We start from the raw sequence: 22,806 nt of genomic DNA, 5'->3' as shown, positions 1-22,806 counted from the left end.
GGGAAAGAAGCCTATGCAACCCAAGTGCTTCTTCTGCAGGAAGAAATGACATATAAAGAATGATTGCATCAAGTTTCAAAATTGGTTGGTGAAAAAAGGTATGTCCTACGTTTGATATGAATCTAATTTGGTTAATTCTCATTCTTATAATTGGTGGATTGATACTGGTTCTACAATCCATGTTGCCAATACAATGCAAGGATTTCTGCAAACAAGACCACCGAGGGAAAATGAAAGAAGCATCTATTCTGGAAACAAGGTGCAATCTCAAGTTGAAGCGATTGAAGTCTATAGATTGATCCTTCAATTTGGGCATATGCTGGATTTAGATAGATGCTTTTACATTTCATTTTTTTTCTAAGAACTTAATTTCTGTTTCAAGTTTAACACCTTATGGTTATGTGTTTAACTTGTATGGTACAATATTTAATATGTATCGAAACAATATTTTAGTTGGTTCTAGAAATTTAGTCAATGGTTTATATTTACTACGTCTAGATTTAGTTTTTGAAAATAATTTACTTACTTCCGTAAGTTATATTGGCAATAAAATATCAATTATGAATGAGAATTCATCCAAACTTTGGCACTAGAGATTATGTCACATTTCTGTACATAGACTCAAAAGGTTAGTGAATGATGGAGTTTTAGAGACTTTAGACTTCATTGATTTTAGAACATGTGTGGACAACATTAAAGGAAAGCAGATCAACAAGTCCAAAAAAGGAGCTAGGCGAAGTATTGAAATACTAGAGATCATACATATTGATATTTGTGGACCATTGGCCACACCCTGTCTGAATGGTCAAAGATACTTCATTACATTTATCGATGAGCATACTAGATACATGTATCTCTACCTTATGAATCATAAAAATGAGACACTTGATATCTTTAAGATCTATAAAGCAGAAGTAAAGAAATATACTGGAAAAGTCATTAAGATTGTAAGATCAAACAGAGGCGGTAAATATTATGGAAGGTACACAAAACTAGGATAAAGACCAGGTCCATTTGCCTAATACCTTACTGAACAAGGTATAGCACCTCAATGTACCATGCTTGAGTCTCCAGACCAAAATTGCGTTGCTGAAAGAAGGAATTAGACACTTATGGATATGGCATGCAGTATGATCTGTAACTCCAACCTTCCTTTGACCCTGTGGAGTGAAACCCTAAAAACAATAGTGTATATATTAAATAGGGTACCATCTAAAGCAGTTTCAAAGACTCCTTATGAACTTTGGACTGGATGGAAGCCTAATTTAAGGCATACACATGTATGGGGTTGTCCAACTGAAGTTAGGGTATACAATCCACATGAAAGGAAGTTGGACCTTAAAGCAGTCAATGGTTTTTTCATTGGCTATCTAGATAAGTCTAAGGGTTGCAAGTTCTTTTGTCCATCTCACTCACTTACCATTGTAGAATCTAAGAATGCCAAATTTATGAAGGATGACAATAATAGTGTGCGTTCAGAATTACGGAACATTCAGTTTCATGAGCAACTAGTTCAGGTTTTGTCTTCTATATAAGAAAGTGGAGGAATCATTCCTCTAATCATTGTTTATGAGGGTTCATCATCTAGTGAACCAGCACCTCATAACAATGTTGTTGTTACTGAACCTATTGTTCAACCTCCTACTATACAAAATGAGGATATATTGAACAAACAGATTTAAGAAGACCCTCAAGAGTCATAAAATCGGCAATTTCTTCTAATTTTCATGTTTACCTCCAAAATTGTGAAGTTGATAATGGATTTGAAGCAAATCCAACATCATTCTTACAAGCCATGAACTGTAGATATTGTATTTTATGGCTTAACGCCATGAAGGATGAAATTGATTCCATGACAAAGAATTAAGTTTGGGATCTTATTGAGCTACCAGAAGGAGCCATCCATGTGGGATGTAAATGGGTTTATAAAACCAAAAGGGACTCTATTGTAACATTGAGAGATACAAGGTCCGATTTGTGGCAAAAGAGTTTAATCGGAAAGAAGACATTGATTAGAAAGAAACATTTTCACCAATTTTAAGAAAAGATTCATTTAGATTTGTCATGGCCCTTGTAGCTCATTTTGATCTTGAGTTACATCAAATGGATGTCAAAACGGCATTCCTAAATGGTGACCTTATAGAGGAGATATATATGGAACAACCAGAAGGGTTCTCAACGGACAATTAAGATCATTTAGTTAGTAAACTCAAAAGATCCATATGTGGACTGAAACAAATTTCTCGATAATGATACCTTAAGTTTGACATCACGATTACTTCTTTTGGTTTTGTTGAGAATCGTGTTGATCAATGTATCTATCTTAAGATAAAGGGAAGTCGTTTCATTATTTTGGTACTATATGTGGATGATATACTCTTGGCTAGTAATGACATATGGTTGTTACACGAAACAAAACGTTTCCTTGCAAGCAATTTCGATATGAAGGATATGGGTGAAACATTCTATGTTTTAGCATAGATATTCACCGGAACCGATCTAACCAGACTTTAGGATTGTCCCAAAGAGGCTATATCAAAAAGATACTGGAACGTTTCAAGATGAAGAATTGTTATTCAAGTGTAGCACCTATAGTCAAGGGTGATAGACTAAGTTTGGAACAATGTTTGACCCTGTATTAATTATATATATATATAACCTAATGAAAAAAATTAAAAAGCAAAAGACAAAAAAAACCCTAAGGGCACATACGACTATACCCTAAATCCCTTTCACCCTTTTCAGTTTTTTCATACTAATCACTATAAGGGAGTAAGGGTGCTGTTCACTGTCTTCCTCCTTCCTTCAGTCTCCTTCCCTAAAGAATGGATATTTTCAAAAGGTTCGGAATCTGAACCAATCACTCTTTTCTTCTCCGCTTCAGATTTTCCACAATCGATTGTTACCCTTCCAAGGTTTCTAGGGTTTCATCTTCAGATTGAATTTCTTGTGCGGAAGTCGAAACTCGAAGTCAGATCGCTGAAGCTCCATTGATTTATTTTGTTTTATATATTTCCTTTTGTCTATTGTTGTGCACCGAATCCTGTTTCGGGATCGAATCGGACTATCGTTCCTTTTCCAATTCTTTATTGTACTAAAGTTTGCAGGTGAGACACCATTACAAGAACCATTAAAGGAATCAAGTGACAGTGTATTTATGAGTTTTCATCAAAATGTAATCTTATCGGTGGCTTTTCTTAAGTTCGTTTTAGGGCTTCTGTTTGATTCATTTTCTCTTGGTGCGCAAATTGGTTGGTGAATTTATATGCCCCTAGATGGCTAGATCTGATTTCAGTTTACTTTCAGATCTCATTATATTCAAGTCCCGTTATCTGGTTCTGCTAATCGATTCCTACTATTCTATTTTGTTTTTCAGCTTCCTTGTGGCAGTAGGATTTCTCAGAATACTGCTTATTTTTTTACCAGAATTTAATATAACTTTGCAGGTTTATTCTACCCTCTGAATTAACCCATCGATTGCAGTTTCAGGCCTATTGTTTGCTGAAGTTATTTAATTTCTTTGTTTTCTGGTTCTTTTCCTAATCATTTGATCCTGTTTGAACTAAATTCCAACTTGGGTTTTGCTGGTTTAAGTTTAGTCTACATTAAAATACTTCGACCATTTTAACTGATTTATGCTTTGATTCGTAACTTCTTATCCAGTTTTTTATTTTGTTCAAAATATTAAGTTTCTCAATATCTCTGTATTTGTTATTTTCTCTTTCTTTTTTTCTCATTTTGAAATTCTGGCAGGCTTTCTAATTCTAACTCCTATATCAATTTTCTTAACAGAGCTCTCAATGGTGTAGCAGTATAGTATTCGGGTAATTTTGTAGTGATTTAAAACTTACGCTCTCATTGAGTAGGCTTCTTCTTGTATCTTTTGTTCTGTTGTTCATCGGTTTTTGGTCATGGACGACGGAGAGCTCGATTACTCATGGGATTACAGACAAAATCAGAGTCAGGGTCAAGACAGGGTTAATCAGGGCCGCGTCAGGTTAGGAAAAACCCTGGCAGGGTCGGGATTGGGTTGAGGGTTTCTTAGGCCCTGCCAGGGTTGGGTTGGGTTAGGGTTTAGGTTAAGGCTCTTAGGGTTGGGTTAGGGTTTAGGGCAGGCCTGGCCCAACCCAACCCATTGACACCCCTAACGAGAAATGCATAGTGTCCCATATGCGTCTGGAGTAGACAGTCTAATGTACACAGAAGTATGTACAAGGCCAGACATCACCTTCGTAGTGGGAGTTCTGGGAAGATTCCAAATGAATCTTGGTATACCACATTGGAAAGCAGCAAAGAAAGTACTGAGATACCTTCAAGGCGCCAAGGATTTCATGTTGACATATTGACGTGTCAATGGGAGTTGATTGGCTATTCCAACTCAGACTATGCTAGATGTGGAGATACAAAAAGATCCAATTCAGGATAATTTTCTCCTTATTGGAGGAGCAGTTTTCTGGAAAAGTGTGAAGCAACCAAAGACTGCGTCCTCAACAATGGAAGCAAAGGTGGTGACATGCTATGAGACAGTCTCTCATGCGTCGTGGTTACATTATTTCATCATAGATCTCCAAGTTATTCCGTCTATTAAAAAGATTATATGGATATACTGTGATAACACTGTGGCAATAAGATTCTCTAACAACAAATGCTCTGTGAGTCGATGTAGACACATAGAGATCAAGTATTTTGTTGTAAAAGAGGATGTTCAGGATTGTCATGTTTTGATAAAACACATTAGTACTGATAAGATGTTAGCTGATCCTTTCACTAAAGGGCTTCTTTTTTTTTTTGGTAAAATTCACTAAAGGGTTTCCACCTAATGTATTTATGGAACATGTTGGGAATATGGGGCTATTGTAAATCTTAGTACATGATGTTTTATCTTATATGTTGCAACACTAATTTTGATGATTCTTAAATCTTAAGTTTTTATGTTATTTATAAAGTTTACACGCAATTTATGTTTTGAAATGACAAATGCTCATTAAGTTTCAGGACAGTAAAATTTACCCTCGAATTGACCATAGGGTTGATTTTCTAAAATTTTCAAGCTAACCGCATTAGGGTTCATTATGAGAATAAAAGCTCATTGTAATACATGGAAGTGAGTGGCCTACTTATTGGACATGAACTGCCATGTTTCGTGAATTGAAATTTCATTTTGAATGTTAAGGAAAACTAAAAGTTTCATGTATGACCATACAACATAGCAACACCAACATTTACTTGGCATGCGACAATTTGGGCCAAGTGGGAGTATGTTGGCTGATGTGACTTAAAGTACTACATCATTTAAGTTAGTTTTGCTAAAAGGTGGTTATTGCACTTCCGTGTCCATGAGGGAAACTACTTGATAGTGGTAGTTACAAAGGGATAAGAATTTTGAGGGTTCTAGTCTTACATACTTGATTACTCTTCACCATCAAGGAGTGTCTTACTGTGAGAGACGAAAAGACCAGACAACAACCTTCTCTACCGTTGACAAGAATCTACTGGACAAAAAGGATACATCGACGAACAAGAAATTGACTAGAGCTGATTGGAGACAATGGCGTCAGATGACTCAAATATTTTTTTGGGACCGCCAAGAGGTAGAGTGCATGACCTCTGTTTGTGTAATGGGTATATCTTACAATAAGGCCTATTCAGCAATTGATCACAGAGGAAATAAACCTGATTATCGTTATACTTCACTCGAATTCCTCTGCTTGGACTCCCACAACAGCCACTCTTCTCTCTCTTTCTCACGCCAATTGCTCCCTCTCTCTCCCCCACTCCCCGCTACAAACTTGCATTTGTCAGTCACTGCGCCTCTGCCATAGGCCGCTGCAATCCACACCCATCTCCGGAGCTGCAACCCAAGACCAACTTCCCCCTCCGGCTCTAGAACCGGTTCTGGCTGCCCAAACGCCTTAGAGATTGAATTTTTTTAGAGGGGGGGGGGGTCAATATCACAATCAAAAACAAATGGCCAAGGGGCGAGTGCTATGTTTGACGGTCAACCAGGACCCTGTCTGCTTTTGCTCTTCAATCCACACTCATCACTGCTGCAGCCACTGCTCTCATCCTCCCCTTCCTCAATTTGATTTTCCGGAAAAAATATCCTTCAGATGGGGCAAAGATGATAGAGGATTGATAGAGTTACCGTGGCAGCCACTTCTCTTCCCCGCCATGATGCATGCAAGAAATCAAACTATGTAATAATCAATTCTTCCATGCTTTGATTGTTCAAGGTTATATGGCTTTTGTCTTCCATAGAAGAGCAACATTGGGCTTTGTGTTGCTCCTGTAGTCACCGTTGAAGAAGGGGAGTTTAAGTAAAACCATACGGAAAGCTGGTTCAGTGGGTCCTAAATTTTGATATCATGTTCTTAGTTATCGATCCTTAGTTTTGATATCATGTTCTTAGTTATTAAATCCTGGAACAATGGAGATGTAAAGGCACTGTAAGCCAGGTCAGGGGAGGGGTTGAGCCGGTACCAGTGCCACAAAAGGAAGGAGAAGGGATTTGGCAATGAATTTACAATAATTACCCTTTCACTTCAATTTAGTAAAAAAAAGTTACGAGGGTAAAAATATAATAGTGAAATGATATGGTTCACAGGTATAGTGACACCAAAGATTACCCATTTATACTAAATTTATTATAATGGATCAAGTGAAGTGGCTCAGACTGAATCATGAACACGGAAATTTATTTTGAATGGCAAACTAATTCCTTCTCAGGGTCGTGTCTTCGAAGGATGATGATGAGGTTCAACTCCAAAGGCCCGGATTCTCCAAAAAAAAACAACAACACTGATTGCTGATAGATAGATGGATACTTGGATCCCTCATCCTTCCTTATTAATTTACCATAGAGGGGAAAAAGATTCGGATGATGCGATGCCAAAGTCGGGATTCCTCCAACATGACAGTTAAGGAAAAAAAATTGATGGATGATATCAGCCGACGACAGTGTGGAAAGCGGTTAATACAGGCCTTACTTAGCAAAGCAAGCCAATCCCTTCAAAACCCGAGTGCTTTCGTTGTTTTCTCCTAAAAATGGTTAAACTTCAAACGTCGGGCGACAGACAACCCCGAGTCTCGCTCGTTCGCTGGCTTCTTCTTCTCAATCTGAGACCAAATGTCGTCTTCGTCTCTGCACCACACCGACAACACCCCCATCCCATATTTTCTTTTCTTTGATTTCGAGTTGCAAAAAAGCGGCCTCCAATGGGAGAACCCTCCAACAAAACATCTCTTCCACTTCTCCGTTTTCATGTTACAACAGTAAGGAATCCTCAATCATTTCTCATATTCTTATTAGTTCATCTCATCTTTGTATTGCTTTGCTTTAAACTGTTCGTATAACATCATATTGTAACCCTTTTTAGTGATATAATGTATGTAATTCGAGTGTTTTTCAACTTCCATCAAAGTCGAGTTTTGCGTTTCTTTGAAGCACTACCGGCAGTCTCCGTTACATGATTTTAATAAATGGCAGCAGAACATGCTTACATTCTCCACCCCCCTTTCTCCATTGATTTCGTCTGGGTGCTGCTACTTTCATTTTCTCATGCTTCGAGATACTTGAGCGGTGGTTGCTGTAATTGTAGCATTGCAGTCTTTTACCTTCTCAAACTTATTTAATGGTGGCTAGAGAGATTTTCACGGAATCTCTTTTTTTTTTTTTTCTCTCTTTTCTTCCCTTGATAGAGACAGAACCAGAAAAAAAAAAAAAATAAAAAAAATAATGAGATATTGAGATACTCCAGGCGAGAGAAATATTACATTTTAATCAAAGATCGAGAACCAACACCTACAGCCTCCAGGCCCTCCATCGAGATCTTTTAATTCTTTGCGCACCTTAACCCATTGATATAACATGTCAAGCATCTTCTTCTATTATTTTCTATTCCTGAAACCTCATGTGATTGGACTTGGATGGATGAGTTTTGTGGCACAACGTTTTCTGCTTGGAAGTTTTAATTAAAGAAGCGCTGATGGAAGATGGGGCAGTCATTGTGGCACATAATGTTGAAGAGCATTTAATCTTAAGGTGATTTGGCTGACCTTTAGTTCTTCCATGAAAATGCAGAGTCCTTGCTACAAGTCACGCGTGGCTACTAGACACTGCCATTTACAAGGGAGTCAAGATATGACCAAAAACCCAAAAAAAAAAAAACAAGGGGGTCAAGAAATATCAGAAAATACAGCTGCCCAGTTGACTTTTATAAATTACTTGTATGGTAAAGGAGATTGCTTAAGAGAGTCTCTGCCAACAAAATTTTACTCTTTATTTTATTTGTGGATAAATTGTAATCAGAGGTTTTCTGTTGAACATTTTTAGCAGCATAAAGACCCCATGAAGATTTTTAAAAAAAAATTAGAAACATCCCTTTATAATGTTAATTATCTCCATTCTAGTCCTGTATGTGCCTGTAAATTCCCTGCAAAATGATCGAATCTGATTAAGTCAAAAATCAAGATTAGGCCTTCAGTCGTACATATGTGGAAATGTTAAGCATGTGTACGTAAGCAATAGAAAATCAACCAAACATTGGTTGATTAGTCATTGTGGCCTGAACCTGTTGCAAACAATCAATGATATGTGGCTGGGATGCTTACTAAGTTCACCTATTAATATCTTTCTTCAGCAGGTGGGATACACTATGATGGAAGCATGTGGATTCTAGCATAATCAATTGAACAATACCTCTGAATCGTTTACATGGGTACTGGTGAAGTCTGAAATCAAGAAGGCAGAGGTATTTTACCCATGATATAAATAGTCCACTGTTGGTTCCTTTTACCCCCCTCCCCACAAAAGAAAAGAAAAAAAAAAGAAAGAAGAGAAAAAAAGAAAAAGGATCTACCTTGGTTTGTATTTATAATGACTAATTCTTTTTGTTAATTTATGTAGGCCTTGTACAGATTTTGGTCAGGGTTTCCTTAACCACCATTTGTCATGAGTTTAAACTCTCTTATTTGGAAGGAAAGGCTTCGTCAGTGGAATCTGGCAAGGGAAAACCTTTCATGCAGAAGTGGAAGCACAATTGTTTTACCCGATGCAAGTGACCATGCTCCTACGGAAGAGGTGGAACTTCTCCAAACGGAAATGTATGAATAATTTCTTTGGAAGTTTTTCTCATAATACATGTTTGTCCACCAAAACAAACTGGGAATGATCCAAGTTGATTGATTTACGTCTTGGTTGCTTTTAGTGTAACCAGCTTTGGTCACCATGGCATCATGGTTCTGCATTTGTGGGTGTTATTTGCAAACTAAGTGATACGATTGTAGTTTATGATAGAAATTCTAGTTGTGTTTAATTACACCTGTTACATTCAAGAGTGTCTATCATGAAGCTCTCAAACTGTTCAAGTGGTTTATGGGTTCATTACTAGTGATCCTATTGTAATTGAATGAAAGTGTCCCTACCTTTGTGCCATACTTATTGCTCTATACATACTTTTCATTTGAGTTGGTTTATCATTTGTATTTTGCTGCTTCTTAGTTCCTGCAATCAATGTAGTTCTTCCTTGTTCTTAAATTCCATTTTCCAAAGTTGTCAAAATACCTTGGCAACAAGTCAGTGCTTCATCCTCTTGGCACTAGACACATATACTCTATATTAGCTTGAGAAGAAAATTAAAATTTATATTTTATTTGGAAAAAAATGATCATATGGTTTTTCTTCCATATTCCCTAATATCCTGTCTCTTTGCTGACTGTGATATGATTGGAACTGTACAGTTTAGATTAGCTTGGCCCATGTGCAAGGATGGCTGATGCAGCTCCAAGAAGGAAGAAGAAGAAGAAGAAGCCCTGAACTTAGGGCTTGAATAGGGAGCCATAGATTAGGATTATTATTTTCCATACTTAGTTTATTTTCCTGTTTTTAGATTGAACCGGTTTAGAATTGGTTGCACCCATTTGGTTCAATTGGTCTAATTTAAGTGAAGTGTTCCTATTGGTTAATAGGTCCTTATATCCTATTGGCCAGTATGGAATCTTCTTTTAAATTAGTTTTTTTTTTTTTGGATGAATTAAATTAGTTGTTTTAATTTAGATGTCTTTTAATTTAAGTTTGTAGGGGTATCTTAGTCAATTTACTATTTTAAATTAGTTAAGTTAGATTAAATCTCTCCCTTCCACGATTTTTGAAGGAGGAGACTTTAATTTGTACTAGGACTTGGCATAAAGCCATATTATAAATATATTAAATCGTGGAGGGCTCCCCCACATTGAATTTGAATAAAAAAAAAAAAGACTGCTGCTGGCCGATTGCTGCCGCTGCTGTTCCTGCTCCTTTGTGAGTGTATCCTTGTGGATTTCAAGGTGGATAAGGTGGGTGGATTCCTGCGACTCCTTGCATCGAGACGATCGGGAGGTTCCTTCAATTGTTAAGCTGCTGCCGGTGGATTCCAGTGGTGAGTTTGAGGTTTAATTCTATTATTTCATTCCTTCTCCTTCCCCGTTCGATCCCTTTATTTTTAATTTGAATTCCCATAAACCCTAGTTAGTCTTAACTCTGTCCAGACCTGTTCCCTCATCAGAATCCTCTCATACTTTGACCACAGTTCCTCCTCAACACCCCCTATACTCGATCCAAGCTGCTGCCCCTTCCCATCACTCAAAACCCTAGTTTTGGTAGTTTTCCTAATTTCTAAAACCCAAAACCCTAACCCTAAATCTGTAGAATTATAAAACCTAATCAAATCCTATTTTTTTTTTATATCAAAATAATCCCCTAGACCCGCTGATCATTACCATGTATCAAATTCATCCCTAACCCTAGCCTAAACCCTAAATTTGCCCTAAACAGCCCCAAATTGCCTAGCCAAACCAGCAGCTGTATGTAGATCATGTTGCTTGGCCTCTAATAAGATCCTTCTCGTATTTAGAGCTACATTAATGGCACACCCAATTGTGAAACGATCAAATGATGTTGAAGTATTGTTCATGTGACACTGTTCATGTGAACAGTGATTTGGTTGATATGTGTATCTTCTATTTTCCTAGTCCTAGTTGGAGTCCTAGTTTCTAATTATGTCAAATCCTAATTCTACTGTGAGTTGTTAGTCTTAGTTTCAGTTTGAGTTGTTAGTTCTAGTTCTTTTCCTATTGTAACTTGGAATCCTATCATGATTAGGAATTCCTAATCTGATTAGGAGTTCCCCTTTCTATTTGTAATTTCCCCTCTATTATAAATAGAGGGGCTTTCCTATCAATGAAAACAACAAGTTATTATTCTCTCATTCTCTCTTTTTTCTCTTTTCTCAAGTTACTGGTTACAGGTCCTAGGTTTTCTACATGGTATCAGAGCTAGGCAATTAGTGACCGATTCTCTCCAAGATTGCCATTTTGAGAGTCGGTTTGGGTTTCTGGTTTGAAGAAGAAAACCCTAGTTCATAGAAAAAGAAGAACTAGGGTTTCATGTACTCAATTCATTTATTCGATTAGAAAACTCTACATCGATTTGAATCGATTTACGCTCTTGGATGAGTTGCGATTAAATACTGATTTGTTGATTGATTAATGAAGAACCTGGTTCTGGGCTGTAGTTGCTTCTGAAGAACCTGGTTTCGTTGAAGGTGCAATCCCTTTTTCTTGATTTGACGGTGATCGAGGGGCTGGAGTTTAGGACCTGCCCTATTTTTGCTCAGTTTCTCTTTGCTTATCGTGAGGAAGATCTCTGATTTTCTGGTTTTTGTCTTGCTGAGTGTTGCTTGGCTTAGTTGTTGGATGGGCTCTTGTTCTCTGATGTTGGCTATTGATTTCGGTGGTATCGATTCTTTCTTGGTATTTTGTTGCTTCTTGGTTCGATTGAAGCTGTTCTTCCACGAGTCAAATATTTATCGCTCTTGTTCCCCTACCGCCAGATTGGAGTTGCAGGTTTCCTGTTTAATCTTCGACCTTCTATTTGGAGTTGCGTGGAAATCTTCCTTTGCTGGAATCATATATTTTCTGGTTTTACTGTGAGATTGAAGTTGCAGCTTTTGTTCCGCCTCCTCCTTTCCCTGCTTTCTGATCTGAGTTTTTGGAGATGACATTAATTTTCTCCATGAACTGCTGCTTTTTCTGATCGAAGAATCAGTTGGCTGCTGGTTCTCGTTTTCCTCTATGGCTTGTTTTCCTCTTGTGGTTGGTTCTTTCGCCCATCGTGAGGTTGAACTGTTGAAGATAGCGTTATAATGTTTTGGCTGGTTGCGTGAGGAAGACATTCAATATCTCAAAGTGGGTTTCCTTTTATGAGTTGGTTTCCTTTTTGGTTACTCTACTTTATTCCTAGCGTTTTATTTTGTTCTTTAAGTTCCCTTTTATGCACTTATCATCTTTTCTTATCTACCTTTGTCCTTATTTTACTGCTCATTCCAACATTACCCTTTTGCCTTGGGTGGTATTTGTAAGTAGATTTCATCTAAATTATCTACCCAAAAGCCCCTTGACAATTCTGGTTATTTACAAGATTGCCACTCTCCATAGCCATTATTTTACTTATTGCATCCCATTGCTCTTTGTTTAACAAAAAGGCCCTTGCAAAATTTTGGTTATTTATGGAACTGCCATTACCTTTTAATACATTCTCCTATTTGACTACCCAATTGACCCTTGAAAATTCTGGTTTATTATCAGTTTACCCTTTGGCTTGGATTGTATTTAAATGTGGATTTCTACCAAATTACAGTCATGCCATCCTTTTTTCCAACACCGTTCCCTTTTAATGATTCTAATTCCCTTCATATCCCAAAACATACCTTTGGCATTTACCCATAACACCTTTGGAAACTTCTGGTAAATTACAATTTTGCCATTCCTTCCTTTTTAATTACCCATAGCACTTTTAGAAAATTCTGGAATATTATGTTTTTGCCCTATCTTTTACATTATCTCTGTTATGTCCACGTGTACTTACAGTACACCTGCAGACATTGTAGAAGCAGAACTTGCAGGAACACTTGGTGCATAGCATAGACGATCAGAGTTTTCACCATTGCCAATGGGTATCTATTTTGTTATTGGGTTGAGTCTGCCGTAAGGGGGAGATTGAAATATTGAATTATTGAAGATATTTGGTTGTTGCCTATTTGAGGACTTTCGATTGGGTTGATACAGTTTTTTTCCGCTGCCTGATTCAGTTTGTTTTCGCTACTTGCTGCTCTAGTTATTTCACTTCAAGATTCTAAGTCACTATGACAATCTGAGATTCATCACTGGAAAGCTATTGAAGATCTTTGAAAGCTACCTTTTTTGGAAGACATTCCAATCCCGGTTTGTTGATCATGTCTGTCCAAGTTTTGAAGATCTATTTTTTAAAGTTCTTGAAGGTTTATTTGGGAGCTGCGTTCATATGTCAAGCTGGATTCTACTACAACTTCGTTTTTTTTTTTTTTTTTTTTTTTCATTTTGTTCAAGTTGGGCATTAGTACCTTGTATGCGCCAACTTGAGGGGGAGTGTTAGCATTATTAGGAGTTCTTTTTTCTTTAGTTCAAGCTGGATCTTCTTTCTTTACTTATTTGTATAATTCAGCTTGAGGGGGAGTGTTGAAGTACTGTTCATGTGAACAGTGATTTGGTTGATATGTGTATCTTCTATTTTCCTAGTCCTAGTTGGAGTCCTAGTTTCTAATTATGTCAAATCCTAATTCTACTGTGAGTTGTTAGTCTTAGTTTCAGTTTGAGTTGTTAGTTCTAGTTCTTTTCCTATTGTAACTTGGAATCTTATCATGATTAGGAATTCCTAATCTGATTAGGAGTTCCTCTTTCTATTTGTAATTTCCCCAATAATAGAGGGGCTTTCCTATCAATGAAAACAACAAGTTATTATTCTCTCATTCTCTCTTTTTTCTCTTCTCTCAAGTTACTGGTTACAGGTCCTAGGTTTTCTACAGATTACTTCTTAAAGAATAAATATATGAGCGCAATTTCTCTGTGTACACGTGTTTGTAAGATGGGCCAAAAGATTTTGCGACTGAGGCCAACCAAAAGAAAGTCTGTATGAAAAGGGACTGGACATTGAGACAAATTAAGACTTTTGTCGGAATGCTACGGGTGTTTTGGGAAGATAAATCTAACCTGTACATGCGGGACACAATATTACTTATGGGGGAGGGTTCCCTCCAACGCCTGTGTGCAGTTTCAGGCGTTGAGGGGGGGTATTATGGGAAAGTCAGCAAATAGGGGGTATATAGGACATTTTAAGGGGGGGTGTTACTGCAGTGTTTTGGTGGGGAAGCCGATGCCAGCAACCATGGAGATGTACTGTGATAACCAAGCTGCTATTTACATTGCCAACAACCCTGTTTTTCATGAACGGACCAAACACATTGAAGTTGATTGTCATTTTGTTTGAGATGCTGTTCAGAAGAAGCTCATTGTCATTCCATTTGTTCGCTCACAGTTTTAGCTTGGAGATATGTTTACGAATGCCCTGTTTCGACCTCAGTTCTTGGATGGTTGTTCCAAGTTGGTTCTTGGTGATGTCTACGCTCCAGCTTGAGGGGGAGTGTTAAGGATGTCGATTAGAATTAGTAGTTTGGGGGTGTTTGGTTTGATTTCTATCTTATTTATATTTCTAGTTTATTTTCTGTATTAAGGGTGTTTTGGGTATTTACTCTTGTAAAGTGATAAGTCAATATAAATAATATGTCTCTCCTCACGATTTAGTTATTCACAATCGTGAGGGAGGTTTCCTAGCTCTCTCTATTGATCTCTCTTCTCCATCTTTCTCTTCTCTTCTCCTTTTCCTTCTCCATCTTCTTCCCTCTTCTTCTCTACGGGTCACGATTGTAGGTCTGCACTCTCACAAAACCAATACTAGAATTTTAGAGGTGTCCCAAAGTCATCAGAGGCGATCATTGGAGTGATGGGCATAATTGGCGGAGAATAATCAACCAAGGGTAATCGAGGACGCAATTATGGAGGTGTTTGCCTCTATCACTCTCTTCTCAATGAGAAAACAGAATATTGCTTGGAGCTTCTTCAAGCGGTCACGAACTTCAGCTTGCTTAGAGGAGGAATTCAAACCTTGAGTGTTCCATATCATGCCTTTATTCATCTGGCAGGGGAAAATGAGTGGTGCTTCAAGTTCTCATCAGGGCTAGGGCTATTATTGATTGGCAACGAGCTGGAGAGCTTGAGAGTATCTGGGAGGGCCGAACTCTTGTCCTGGAAAGGGAGTTGGCCTGTTGGAACGTTGCCTCTGGTACCCCTTGACGGGAGAGGGATTGCTGAGCGAAGACGAGGACCTAGAGTGAAGAATGGTTGGAAAAGGGGGAGAAGGGGCCGGGAGAAAAGAAGGAAACAGAAGAGGGGAGAGAGGGGAAGAAAATCTGGCTGGGCCAGAATGTTTGGACGTGAGTTGGGGATGTCGGGTAGAAGCCAAGAGATTTATTCTCGGTTCGGATGGGTGTTCGGGTCGGATAAAGGGACCTGAGGAAGGAGTTGGGTTGATGTCTTGTATTCTGTGGACTGGGTTGTGGGCTGCCTCCAAAGGGCTGTTAAAAGCCCATAGGGCTTGAGGCCCGGGGAATAATCTCTTTGTTTCCCTTAAATTGTTGCGATGGGGGTAATTAGGGTTACATGGAAGTTTTTTATAAACACAGAGAGGCATTGGGAAGAGAGCTTGTAACCCTTTTCCATTGTTAGTGAAACTGATCTCATCTCTTCGTCGACGTAGCCACCTTGCTGATCCACATGTATCCTTGCATCGTGTGATTGTTTGTTTGTTCTTTCCGTTTGTTTTCTGCATTGTTGTAGGATTTCATTTCTACAGTGGGAGGTTCAATACAGTACAAAATGCCAATGTTATTTGCTGTAGGGTTCATCCTTTTGATCACTATAGGAGGACTCACTGGAATACTCTTGATCCATGGACTCAAAGTAACTGCAGCTGGTATAAGCACCTACAACTTAATCTCTTTTTCCCCAATTCTGACCCATACACCTCTAAATAAAAGCATCTAGAGATTTGGGCATCATCTGAGTCATGTTTATTTCTTTTAGTAAAGTAGTTCAGACTTGGAGGGTGAAAGGCTATCTCTCTATCTCTCTCAATCTACGTATCTTTGAGGAGACTATTACGCATTCCCCCTGAGGTGGGTTTTCTCTCATCTTGTCTTCTTTGTTTATGTGTTTTCCTAGTAATACTCTGTTAAGAAAGGGTGCATTTCAGAAATTTTATGGGTGTGGTTAATTTAAAGAACTGAATGCCATGAGGCCTCCCTGCTTTTTATTTATTCCAAACTAAAGGGAGGGGGACCATGTCCGAACATACTCATTATGCTTACTGGGTCATTTCTAGAAAAATGAAGCAGATTCAATTTATAGTGTTTGTTGTTGCTATGGCCTCCTATGAGTTATTTTTTCAGGAGAACCTCCACAGATGATGCAAATTTTTGCTCAGACATGCACATTGATTACTCTATGTCATCCTTTTATGTTTGAACTATCTGTGTTGGGTGTTCCTACAACAGAATATTACTGTTATTGCTTAATTTTTATTTAGTTCCTGTAATCAAATTGGGCAAAGATCTTGCTATTGATTTTGTATAGTCTCTTCTTACTTCCAGCAAGTGCCTTTTGTATACTTTTTAATAATTTTTATATCTGAAGCCTTATGATCTTTTGATCCTTCATCATTTTCTTCTTGTAGGGATAATGAGCTTCGACAACCTCTTTCAAGAAAGATGCTGATCTCTTCTTCAATGATCAATCCATATAGGGTTGTTATCCTCTTTCGCCTAGTAATCTTGGCCTTTTTCCTCCGGTACCGATTGACCCATCCTGTCAAGAATGCACATGGGCTTTGGTTAGCTTCTGTTCTTTGTGAGGTGTGGTTTGCCATATTTTGGACAATAGACCAGCTCCCCAAGTTGCATCCTGTGAACAGGGAAACATATCCTGAACGCTTATGCTTAAGGTGAAGTAATTTGTTTAAAGCAGTCTACCTGTACGGTCTCAGAAACATGTTGCATATGTAGGTAATGTAGTCCTAGAATAGGTGATAATCCTACTAGGAGCCAATTGGAATCAAGCTTTGGTCAAGCCTGCTGTTTAGGGCTGATTAGGGGCTGTTTTAGGGCAAAATTAGGGTTTAGGATGGGAATTTGGGAATGGGGTTTATAGGGTTTTAATCTGCAGGTTTAGAGGGTCATTATGGTATAAAAATATCTGGATTTGGTTAGGTTTCAAAATTCTGCAGATTTAGGGTTAGGGTTCCGGGTTTTTAAAATTAGGAAAATAGCCAAAACTGGGGTTTACAGTAGGATTCAGGGGCAGGGCTTAAGGTCGAGTGTTAGAGGGGCTAGGGGGAAGATTCGGTTGCAATATGGAAGGTTTCTGATGGCTGAATGTGTCCCAGCAGAAAATTAGGGTTTTTAGGGTCAATGGAGAAGAGGGATCTTAGGGTTTGGATGGACAGAATGGGCAGCAGCTAGGGTCGAGTGGAGATGGTGATGAGGGGAAGTTATGGTCCAAATCTGATCAGATTCCAATGGAGGAGCAGATCTGAATCAGAGTTTAGAGTCTTCTAGGGTTTATGAAAATAGGACAGAAGAGAAAAGGAATTGATTGGGGAAGGGAAGAAAGGATAAACAGAAAATAATAAATTCAAACTCACTCTCGAATCCTCTAACAGCAGTTTGAATGGTTGAAGGATGAAGCCACCTTCGAAGAAAGAAGATCCTCCCAGCCGTCACGGCGTAAGGAGTCAACCGGATTCCACCAGTCCCTTTCCACCTTGATAGAACCACAAGGATGCACACTCAACAGAGCAACACTCAACAGAGCAGGGCAGCAACTATGGCAGCAAACAAAAAGCTTTTCATTAATCAAATTCGTGTTCAAGGCTTTGCCCCCTTACAACCTTATATAAAAGACTCAAAAATAGACTTTTATTCTAAAAAGGAAAGCCCTAACCCAATTCCTAACCTATTAGGTAACTTAAACTGACTAGGAAACTAAAATAGACTCAAAATAGAGTCCTAATGACTTAAAAACAACTTAAACTACTTAAAATAAAGAAGATTCCCTACTAGCCAATAGGATATAAGAACCTCTTAGCCAATAGGATCACTTCACTTAAATTAGACCAATTGAACCAATTGGATGCAACCAATTTAAACCGATTCAATTAAAAACATAAAAATAGACTAAATATTGGGCTAATCCCGTATGCAACCAATGTACCCCTCTTTTAGGCCCATAAAAGTGGCCTATTACATAGAAAACCCATGGGATCAAAGGCCCAACATACATATAACCCAACCCTAGACTTATTTCTAAAGAAATAAGCCCATTTCGGTGACGAATCTGCATCAGTAGGTGCGCTGGGTCACACCCATTACTGTGTTTAATTAGTCTGCAGACAAAATGTTAGAAACCAAAATAATTCCGATTGGATATTTTTGTTACCAATTTGTCTCTTATTGAAAATATTCACCATATTCTATGGTTTTTAAAAGAATGTAGAAGAGCAGGTGGTTACATGTCTTTCAGATTAGTCAATGTTGACCAGGAAATCTAATATTGGCTGTTAGGATGGCTTTTTCTGTATTAATGGTTCTCACTTGAGTAGCCTCATCGTTCTATTGCAATTTAATTTGATCCAATTCGAGTGAACGTTATTATACATATTGTTTCAGGTACAACCAACCAGGGAAACCATCTGAGCTAGCTTTCATTGATATCTTTGTTGGCATTGTTGACCCGCTGAAGGAGCCACCCCTTGTCACAGCAAACACTATCCTTTCTGTGCTTTCTGTAGAGTACCCGGCTGAAAAAGTTTCATGCTATGTTTCTGATGATGGAGCAGCTTTGGTAACACTTGAAACTCTATTGGAAACCTCTGAATTTGCAAAAAAGTGGGTACCATTTTGCAAGAAGTTCAGCATTGAGCCTCGGTCTCCGGAGTGTTACTTCTCACAAAAGGTTGATTGCTTGAACTGTAACACGCTCCCAACATTTTTCAAGGAACGAAGGTTAATGAAGGTGCTATTCTTCTCTTCCTGTTTGTGTTACACCCTAACTTTAAAATCATTCGTTGTTCTGCTACTTGGTTTACCCTCACTTCTTGTATAAGCTATTAACTTGTTGGACGTGATATTGAGAAGACTAGGTTTCTACTCCTGGATTCTGTTCATCAGGGTAGTAGTCCAGACACTAGAGAGCATACTAGTTTTTATACCCTTTAGTTGTGATGGAGATGGGTTACAGATATCCTTGGACATCCAAATTTAAGGAATGAACAAGGAAACCACTGTGTTGAGATTAGTGGTTCTTTACTCCTGTCTTGTCTCTTTTTGCTCCAGCAAATATCTGCACTAACATTCTTTCTGCTTGCAGAGGCAGTATGAGGAATTCAAACTCAGGATAAATGGCCTTGTCGCTAAGTTTCAAACTGTTCCTCCTGAAGGTTGGTCTATGAAGGATGGCACTCCATGGCCTGGGAATAATGCTGGAGATCATCCAGGATTGATACAGGTTTGTAATCAATGTGCACCATATGTTTCTGATTCATGTTTATTGGGCCACAAGGCTGTTTCTTATTGGGTTTCCCAGTTTCAGATATTACTAGGCCATGGGGGTGCACAAGGCTGTGACTGTAATGCATTGCCTCAACTAGTCTACGTATCACGTGAAAGGCGCCCTGGTTTCCAGCACCACAGGAAGGCGGGTGCCATGAATGCTCTGGTACATATAAAGTACTAGATCATTAGAATGAATCTAGTGTGAACAGGAAAAAGAAAGGGTCTTATTGTTTAAATCTTCAGGTTCGAGTTTCTGCTCTACTTACAAATGGGGCTTACATTCTAAATCTTGATTGCAATCACTATATAAACAACAGCCAAGCACTCCTTGAAGCTATGTGCTTTATGATGGGCAGAAGAAACATGAAGAAAGTGTGCTACGTTCAATTTCCCCACAGATTTGATGGTATTAATGCAAACGATCGGTATGCAAACCACAATACAGTTTTCTACGATGTAAGTGGTTCCCTTTTGACCTTGCTTTTTAATTTTTGATTGAAGTTCACATATGTTATATGTACATATGTGACTTCTATGGGTGATGATTTAAAAAAATCCTTCTTGTCACACAAGAACAAGAAAAGTAACTGCATGAAGAAATGATAGTCCATGCTAAACTGAAAGCTTTTTCAACTAATGTCAGACATGGAATATAAACACCAGATAGTGAAGAAGAATTTGTGATACCATCTTGAACATCTTTCTTCATGTCAGAATCATCTTATCTTGTTGAATGGAACCCAACTAATTTGATTCTGTTCTAGGCTTCAGTTTAATAGGTTTCTACTGAATAGGTGAGGCTTTTTTTGAAGCTGTAAATCAATTCAGTCATTATAGACATTAGGATTCTGGTGTGAAAATTGTGAATTTGTAGACAGGATGTAGATGCTTGATCATTTGTAGGTGTATGGTGTACCTATTCTTTTTTCCCTGGCCTGAGGAATGTGATAAAGTTCTTTTTATTTGGAATGTTAGGCTGTTAGCGCTCTCAAATCCTTTTAAGTCATTTAGGAAACAGCATTTACATTTTTTGATTCTGCTTCTGCCTTTAACCAATTTTTGTTAGCCTGTACTAATAATCAAATTTTCATATAGGTCACCTTGAAATGTCTTGATGGAATACAGGGGCCTTTTTATGTAGGTTCAGGATGTTTCTTAAGCCGAAAAGCTTTGTATGGTTATGATGCACCTCTAGAACCATTAGCTTTCCAAACAAGCCAGTTGGGTCCTATGAAGAAAAGTTCTAGGGACAGCCATGGTTATTTTAACTCTTCTCCAGTTATTGATGAATCCAGGTCAAGTTTACTAGTGGATTCTAGCAATCTGGAAATGGAATCTCATTCTGTATTTCTTAGCATGGAGAAGATTTTTGGTCAGTCACCATTACTTCTCGCTTCAAATCTTGTTAATGATGATAACTTCACAGAATCTCTAAGTCCTAATGAGATACTAAGAGAAGCAATCCATGTCATTAGTTGTGATTATGAAGATAACACTGCATGGGGGAAAGAGGTAAAAGGAATACTCTGCATGTTTCTGTCTCCTTAAAACTGATGAACAATTTTTTGATTCTGTTGTTTATTTATCCTCAAATCTGTGTAGATTGGTTGGATATATGGATCTCAGACTGGGGATATTCTAACTGGCTTTAAGATGCATACTCGTGGATGGAGATCTATATATTGTATGCCACAGCGTTCCGCTTTCAGAGGATCTGTGCCCATCAATCTTTCTGATCGCTTAAGTCAGGTGCTCCTGTTGGCCCTCGACTCCATTGAGATTCTTTTCAGTCGACATTGTCCAATTTGGTATGGATATGGTGGCAGGCTGAAATGGTTGGAGAGGATTGCTTACATAAATAATACCGTATATCCTCTCGCTTCTGTGCCCCTGCTTATATACTGTACTCTACCAGCCATATGCCTATTAACCGGAAAATTTATCATTCCAATGGTAGGTTTCACTTGACTGACATGCTAAATACAGAATGAATGTTCTAGCATACATGTTATTGATATTAAAATTCTCTCTTTCATGACCTATATCAGTATGATTGGCGATAGTTCTGGTCAGAAAGCACTCAACTGAACCTGCACCTGCACTGCACCGGCCACTTTGACACCTTGAAAATCATGCAGTTGCCGGCTTGGTTGCACGGTTATTCAGGAAAATTCCAGTCTGGATGGGTATGATATTTTTCTGAGTTCTCAGTGAGCAAATGCCCGAGTGCCTGACCCAACCCAATCATTAAACAGGTTGAATATCCCAACTGAATTCTGAGGAAACTGGGTAGATTAATGGGTTTAGTGGCTCGAGCCAACAATTGCTACTGCAATACTCTATGAGATGCAGAATTGTCACTCACACTGTTGAAAGTGATAAACTTTTTGGACTAAGAAAATGATTAAAATTTATTTCAAGAACAACTCTAACCTTGTAAGGAATTAATTCGATAGAACATGCAGTTACTCTTTTCACATGATGAAGCCTATAGTTTTTATCTTCCTATTTGTCAGGTTTTAAGTTGAATCTCTGCCTCCAATTATAATTTTTCCATTTTTTAACAAGGAAGATGGAGAGCTAAGGTTAGAAGGTTGTTTCAATGGGTCAGCTATTGATAAACTAGTTCATGTTTATTAAAAAGTTGGAACACCAGATCTGGTGAATAAAACAGTACAGGAGTTGGTAATAAAGGAAAGAGAAAACAGGTTTGTACTGACGTGAATTAGGTTTAGTGATAGGATCATGAAACAAACCTCCTAGAAATGACACATAGGTTACATTGTAATTTCAAATTTATGGTCTAATTTGGATTTGGTCAGGAATTTTATGAGTTTGATAAGATGAATTAGCTAGGAATTGTGATTAGGATGGAAAGATAACATAGAGGGTATCAGGATGTGTTATGGCTGTAAGAATGTCAGATTAATGGGAATCTAGGTTACAGAAGAGTGAAGAATATAACACCCAACAATTAATCACAGCAAAGCAGCAAGTAGAAACTAGCAACTGCAGGTATGAAAAATGTCATCCTGAGATTTAAGAACCAGAATAGCAGGTCACTTTCTGAACTCATTGGTATGGAACAGAACAAATCACTCAATAAAACCTGAGATCAGATTACAGTAACTGAAGGAAGAATCCAAACAGAAAACCAGTTAGCAGAATAGAACTGGTAAGCATACGAATGAAAGGATGCAGAAAACTAACCCGATTCTATGAAGGAAGAAGAAGACAGGGCATGGTAAAGAAAGTGGAATATGACTTAATCACCACCAAAGCCTTGATTGGA

At 38.2% G+C, this 22,806-nt stretch overlaps 1 protein-coding gene across 3 annotated transcripts in view; it reads left to right on the top strand.

Moving 5' to 3' along the window:
• The first annotated feature begins 8,909 nt into the window (after nucleotides 1-8,909).
• LOC122671788 (probable cellulose synthase A catalytic subunit 8 [UDP-forming]) overlaps nucleotides 8,910-22,806 on the top strand; it is a 46,774-nt gene continuing 32,877 nt past the window's right edge. Inside the window, exons 1-8 of one of the 3 annotated variants that reach the window (XM_043869223.1) lie at nucleotides 8,910-9,102; nucleotides 16,640-16,906; nucleotides 18,630-18,975; nucleotides 19,330-19,467; nucleotides 19,552-19,677; nucleotides 19,758-19,970; nucleotides 20,640-21,026; nucleotides 21,117-21,467. In XM_043869223.1, coding sequence (XP_043725158.1) covers nucleotides 8,951-9,102; nucleotides 16,640-16,906; nucleotides 18,630-18,975; nucleotides 19,330-19,467; nucleotides 19,552-19,677; nucleotides 19,758-19,970; nucleotides 20,640-21,026; nucleotides 21,117-21,467 — 1,980 coding nt within the window. In that variant the 5' untranslated portion in view covers nucleotides 8,910-8,950. The other 2 variants (XM_043869222.1, XM_043869224.1) reach the window with 2 other exon arrangements.

This window comes from Telopea speciosissima, chromosome 8, assembly GCF_018873765.1.
Source record: "Telopea speciosissima isolate NSW1024214 ecotype Mountain lineage chromosome 8, Tspe_v1, whole genome shotgun sequence".
Classification (NCBI taxonomy): Eukaryota; Viridiplantae; Streptophyta; class Magnoliopsida; order Proteales; family Proteaceae; genus Telopea; species Telopea speciosissima.
This window is presented reverse-complemented; position numbering and strand designations above follow the sequence as displayed.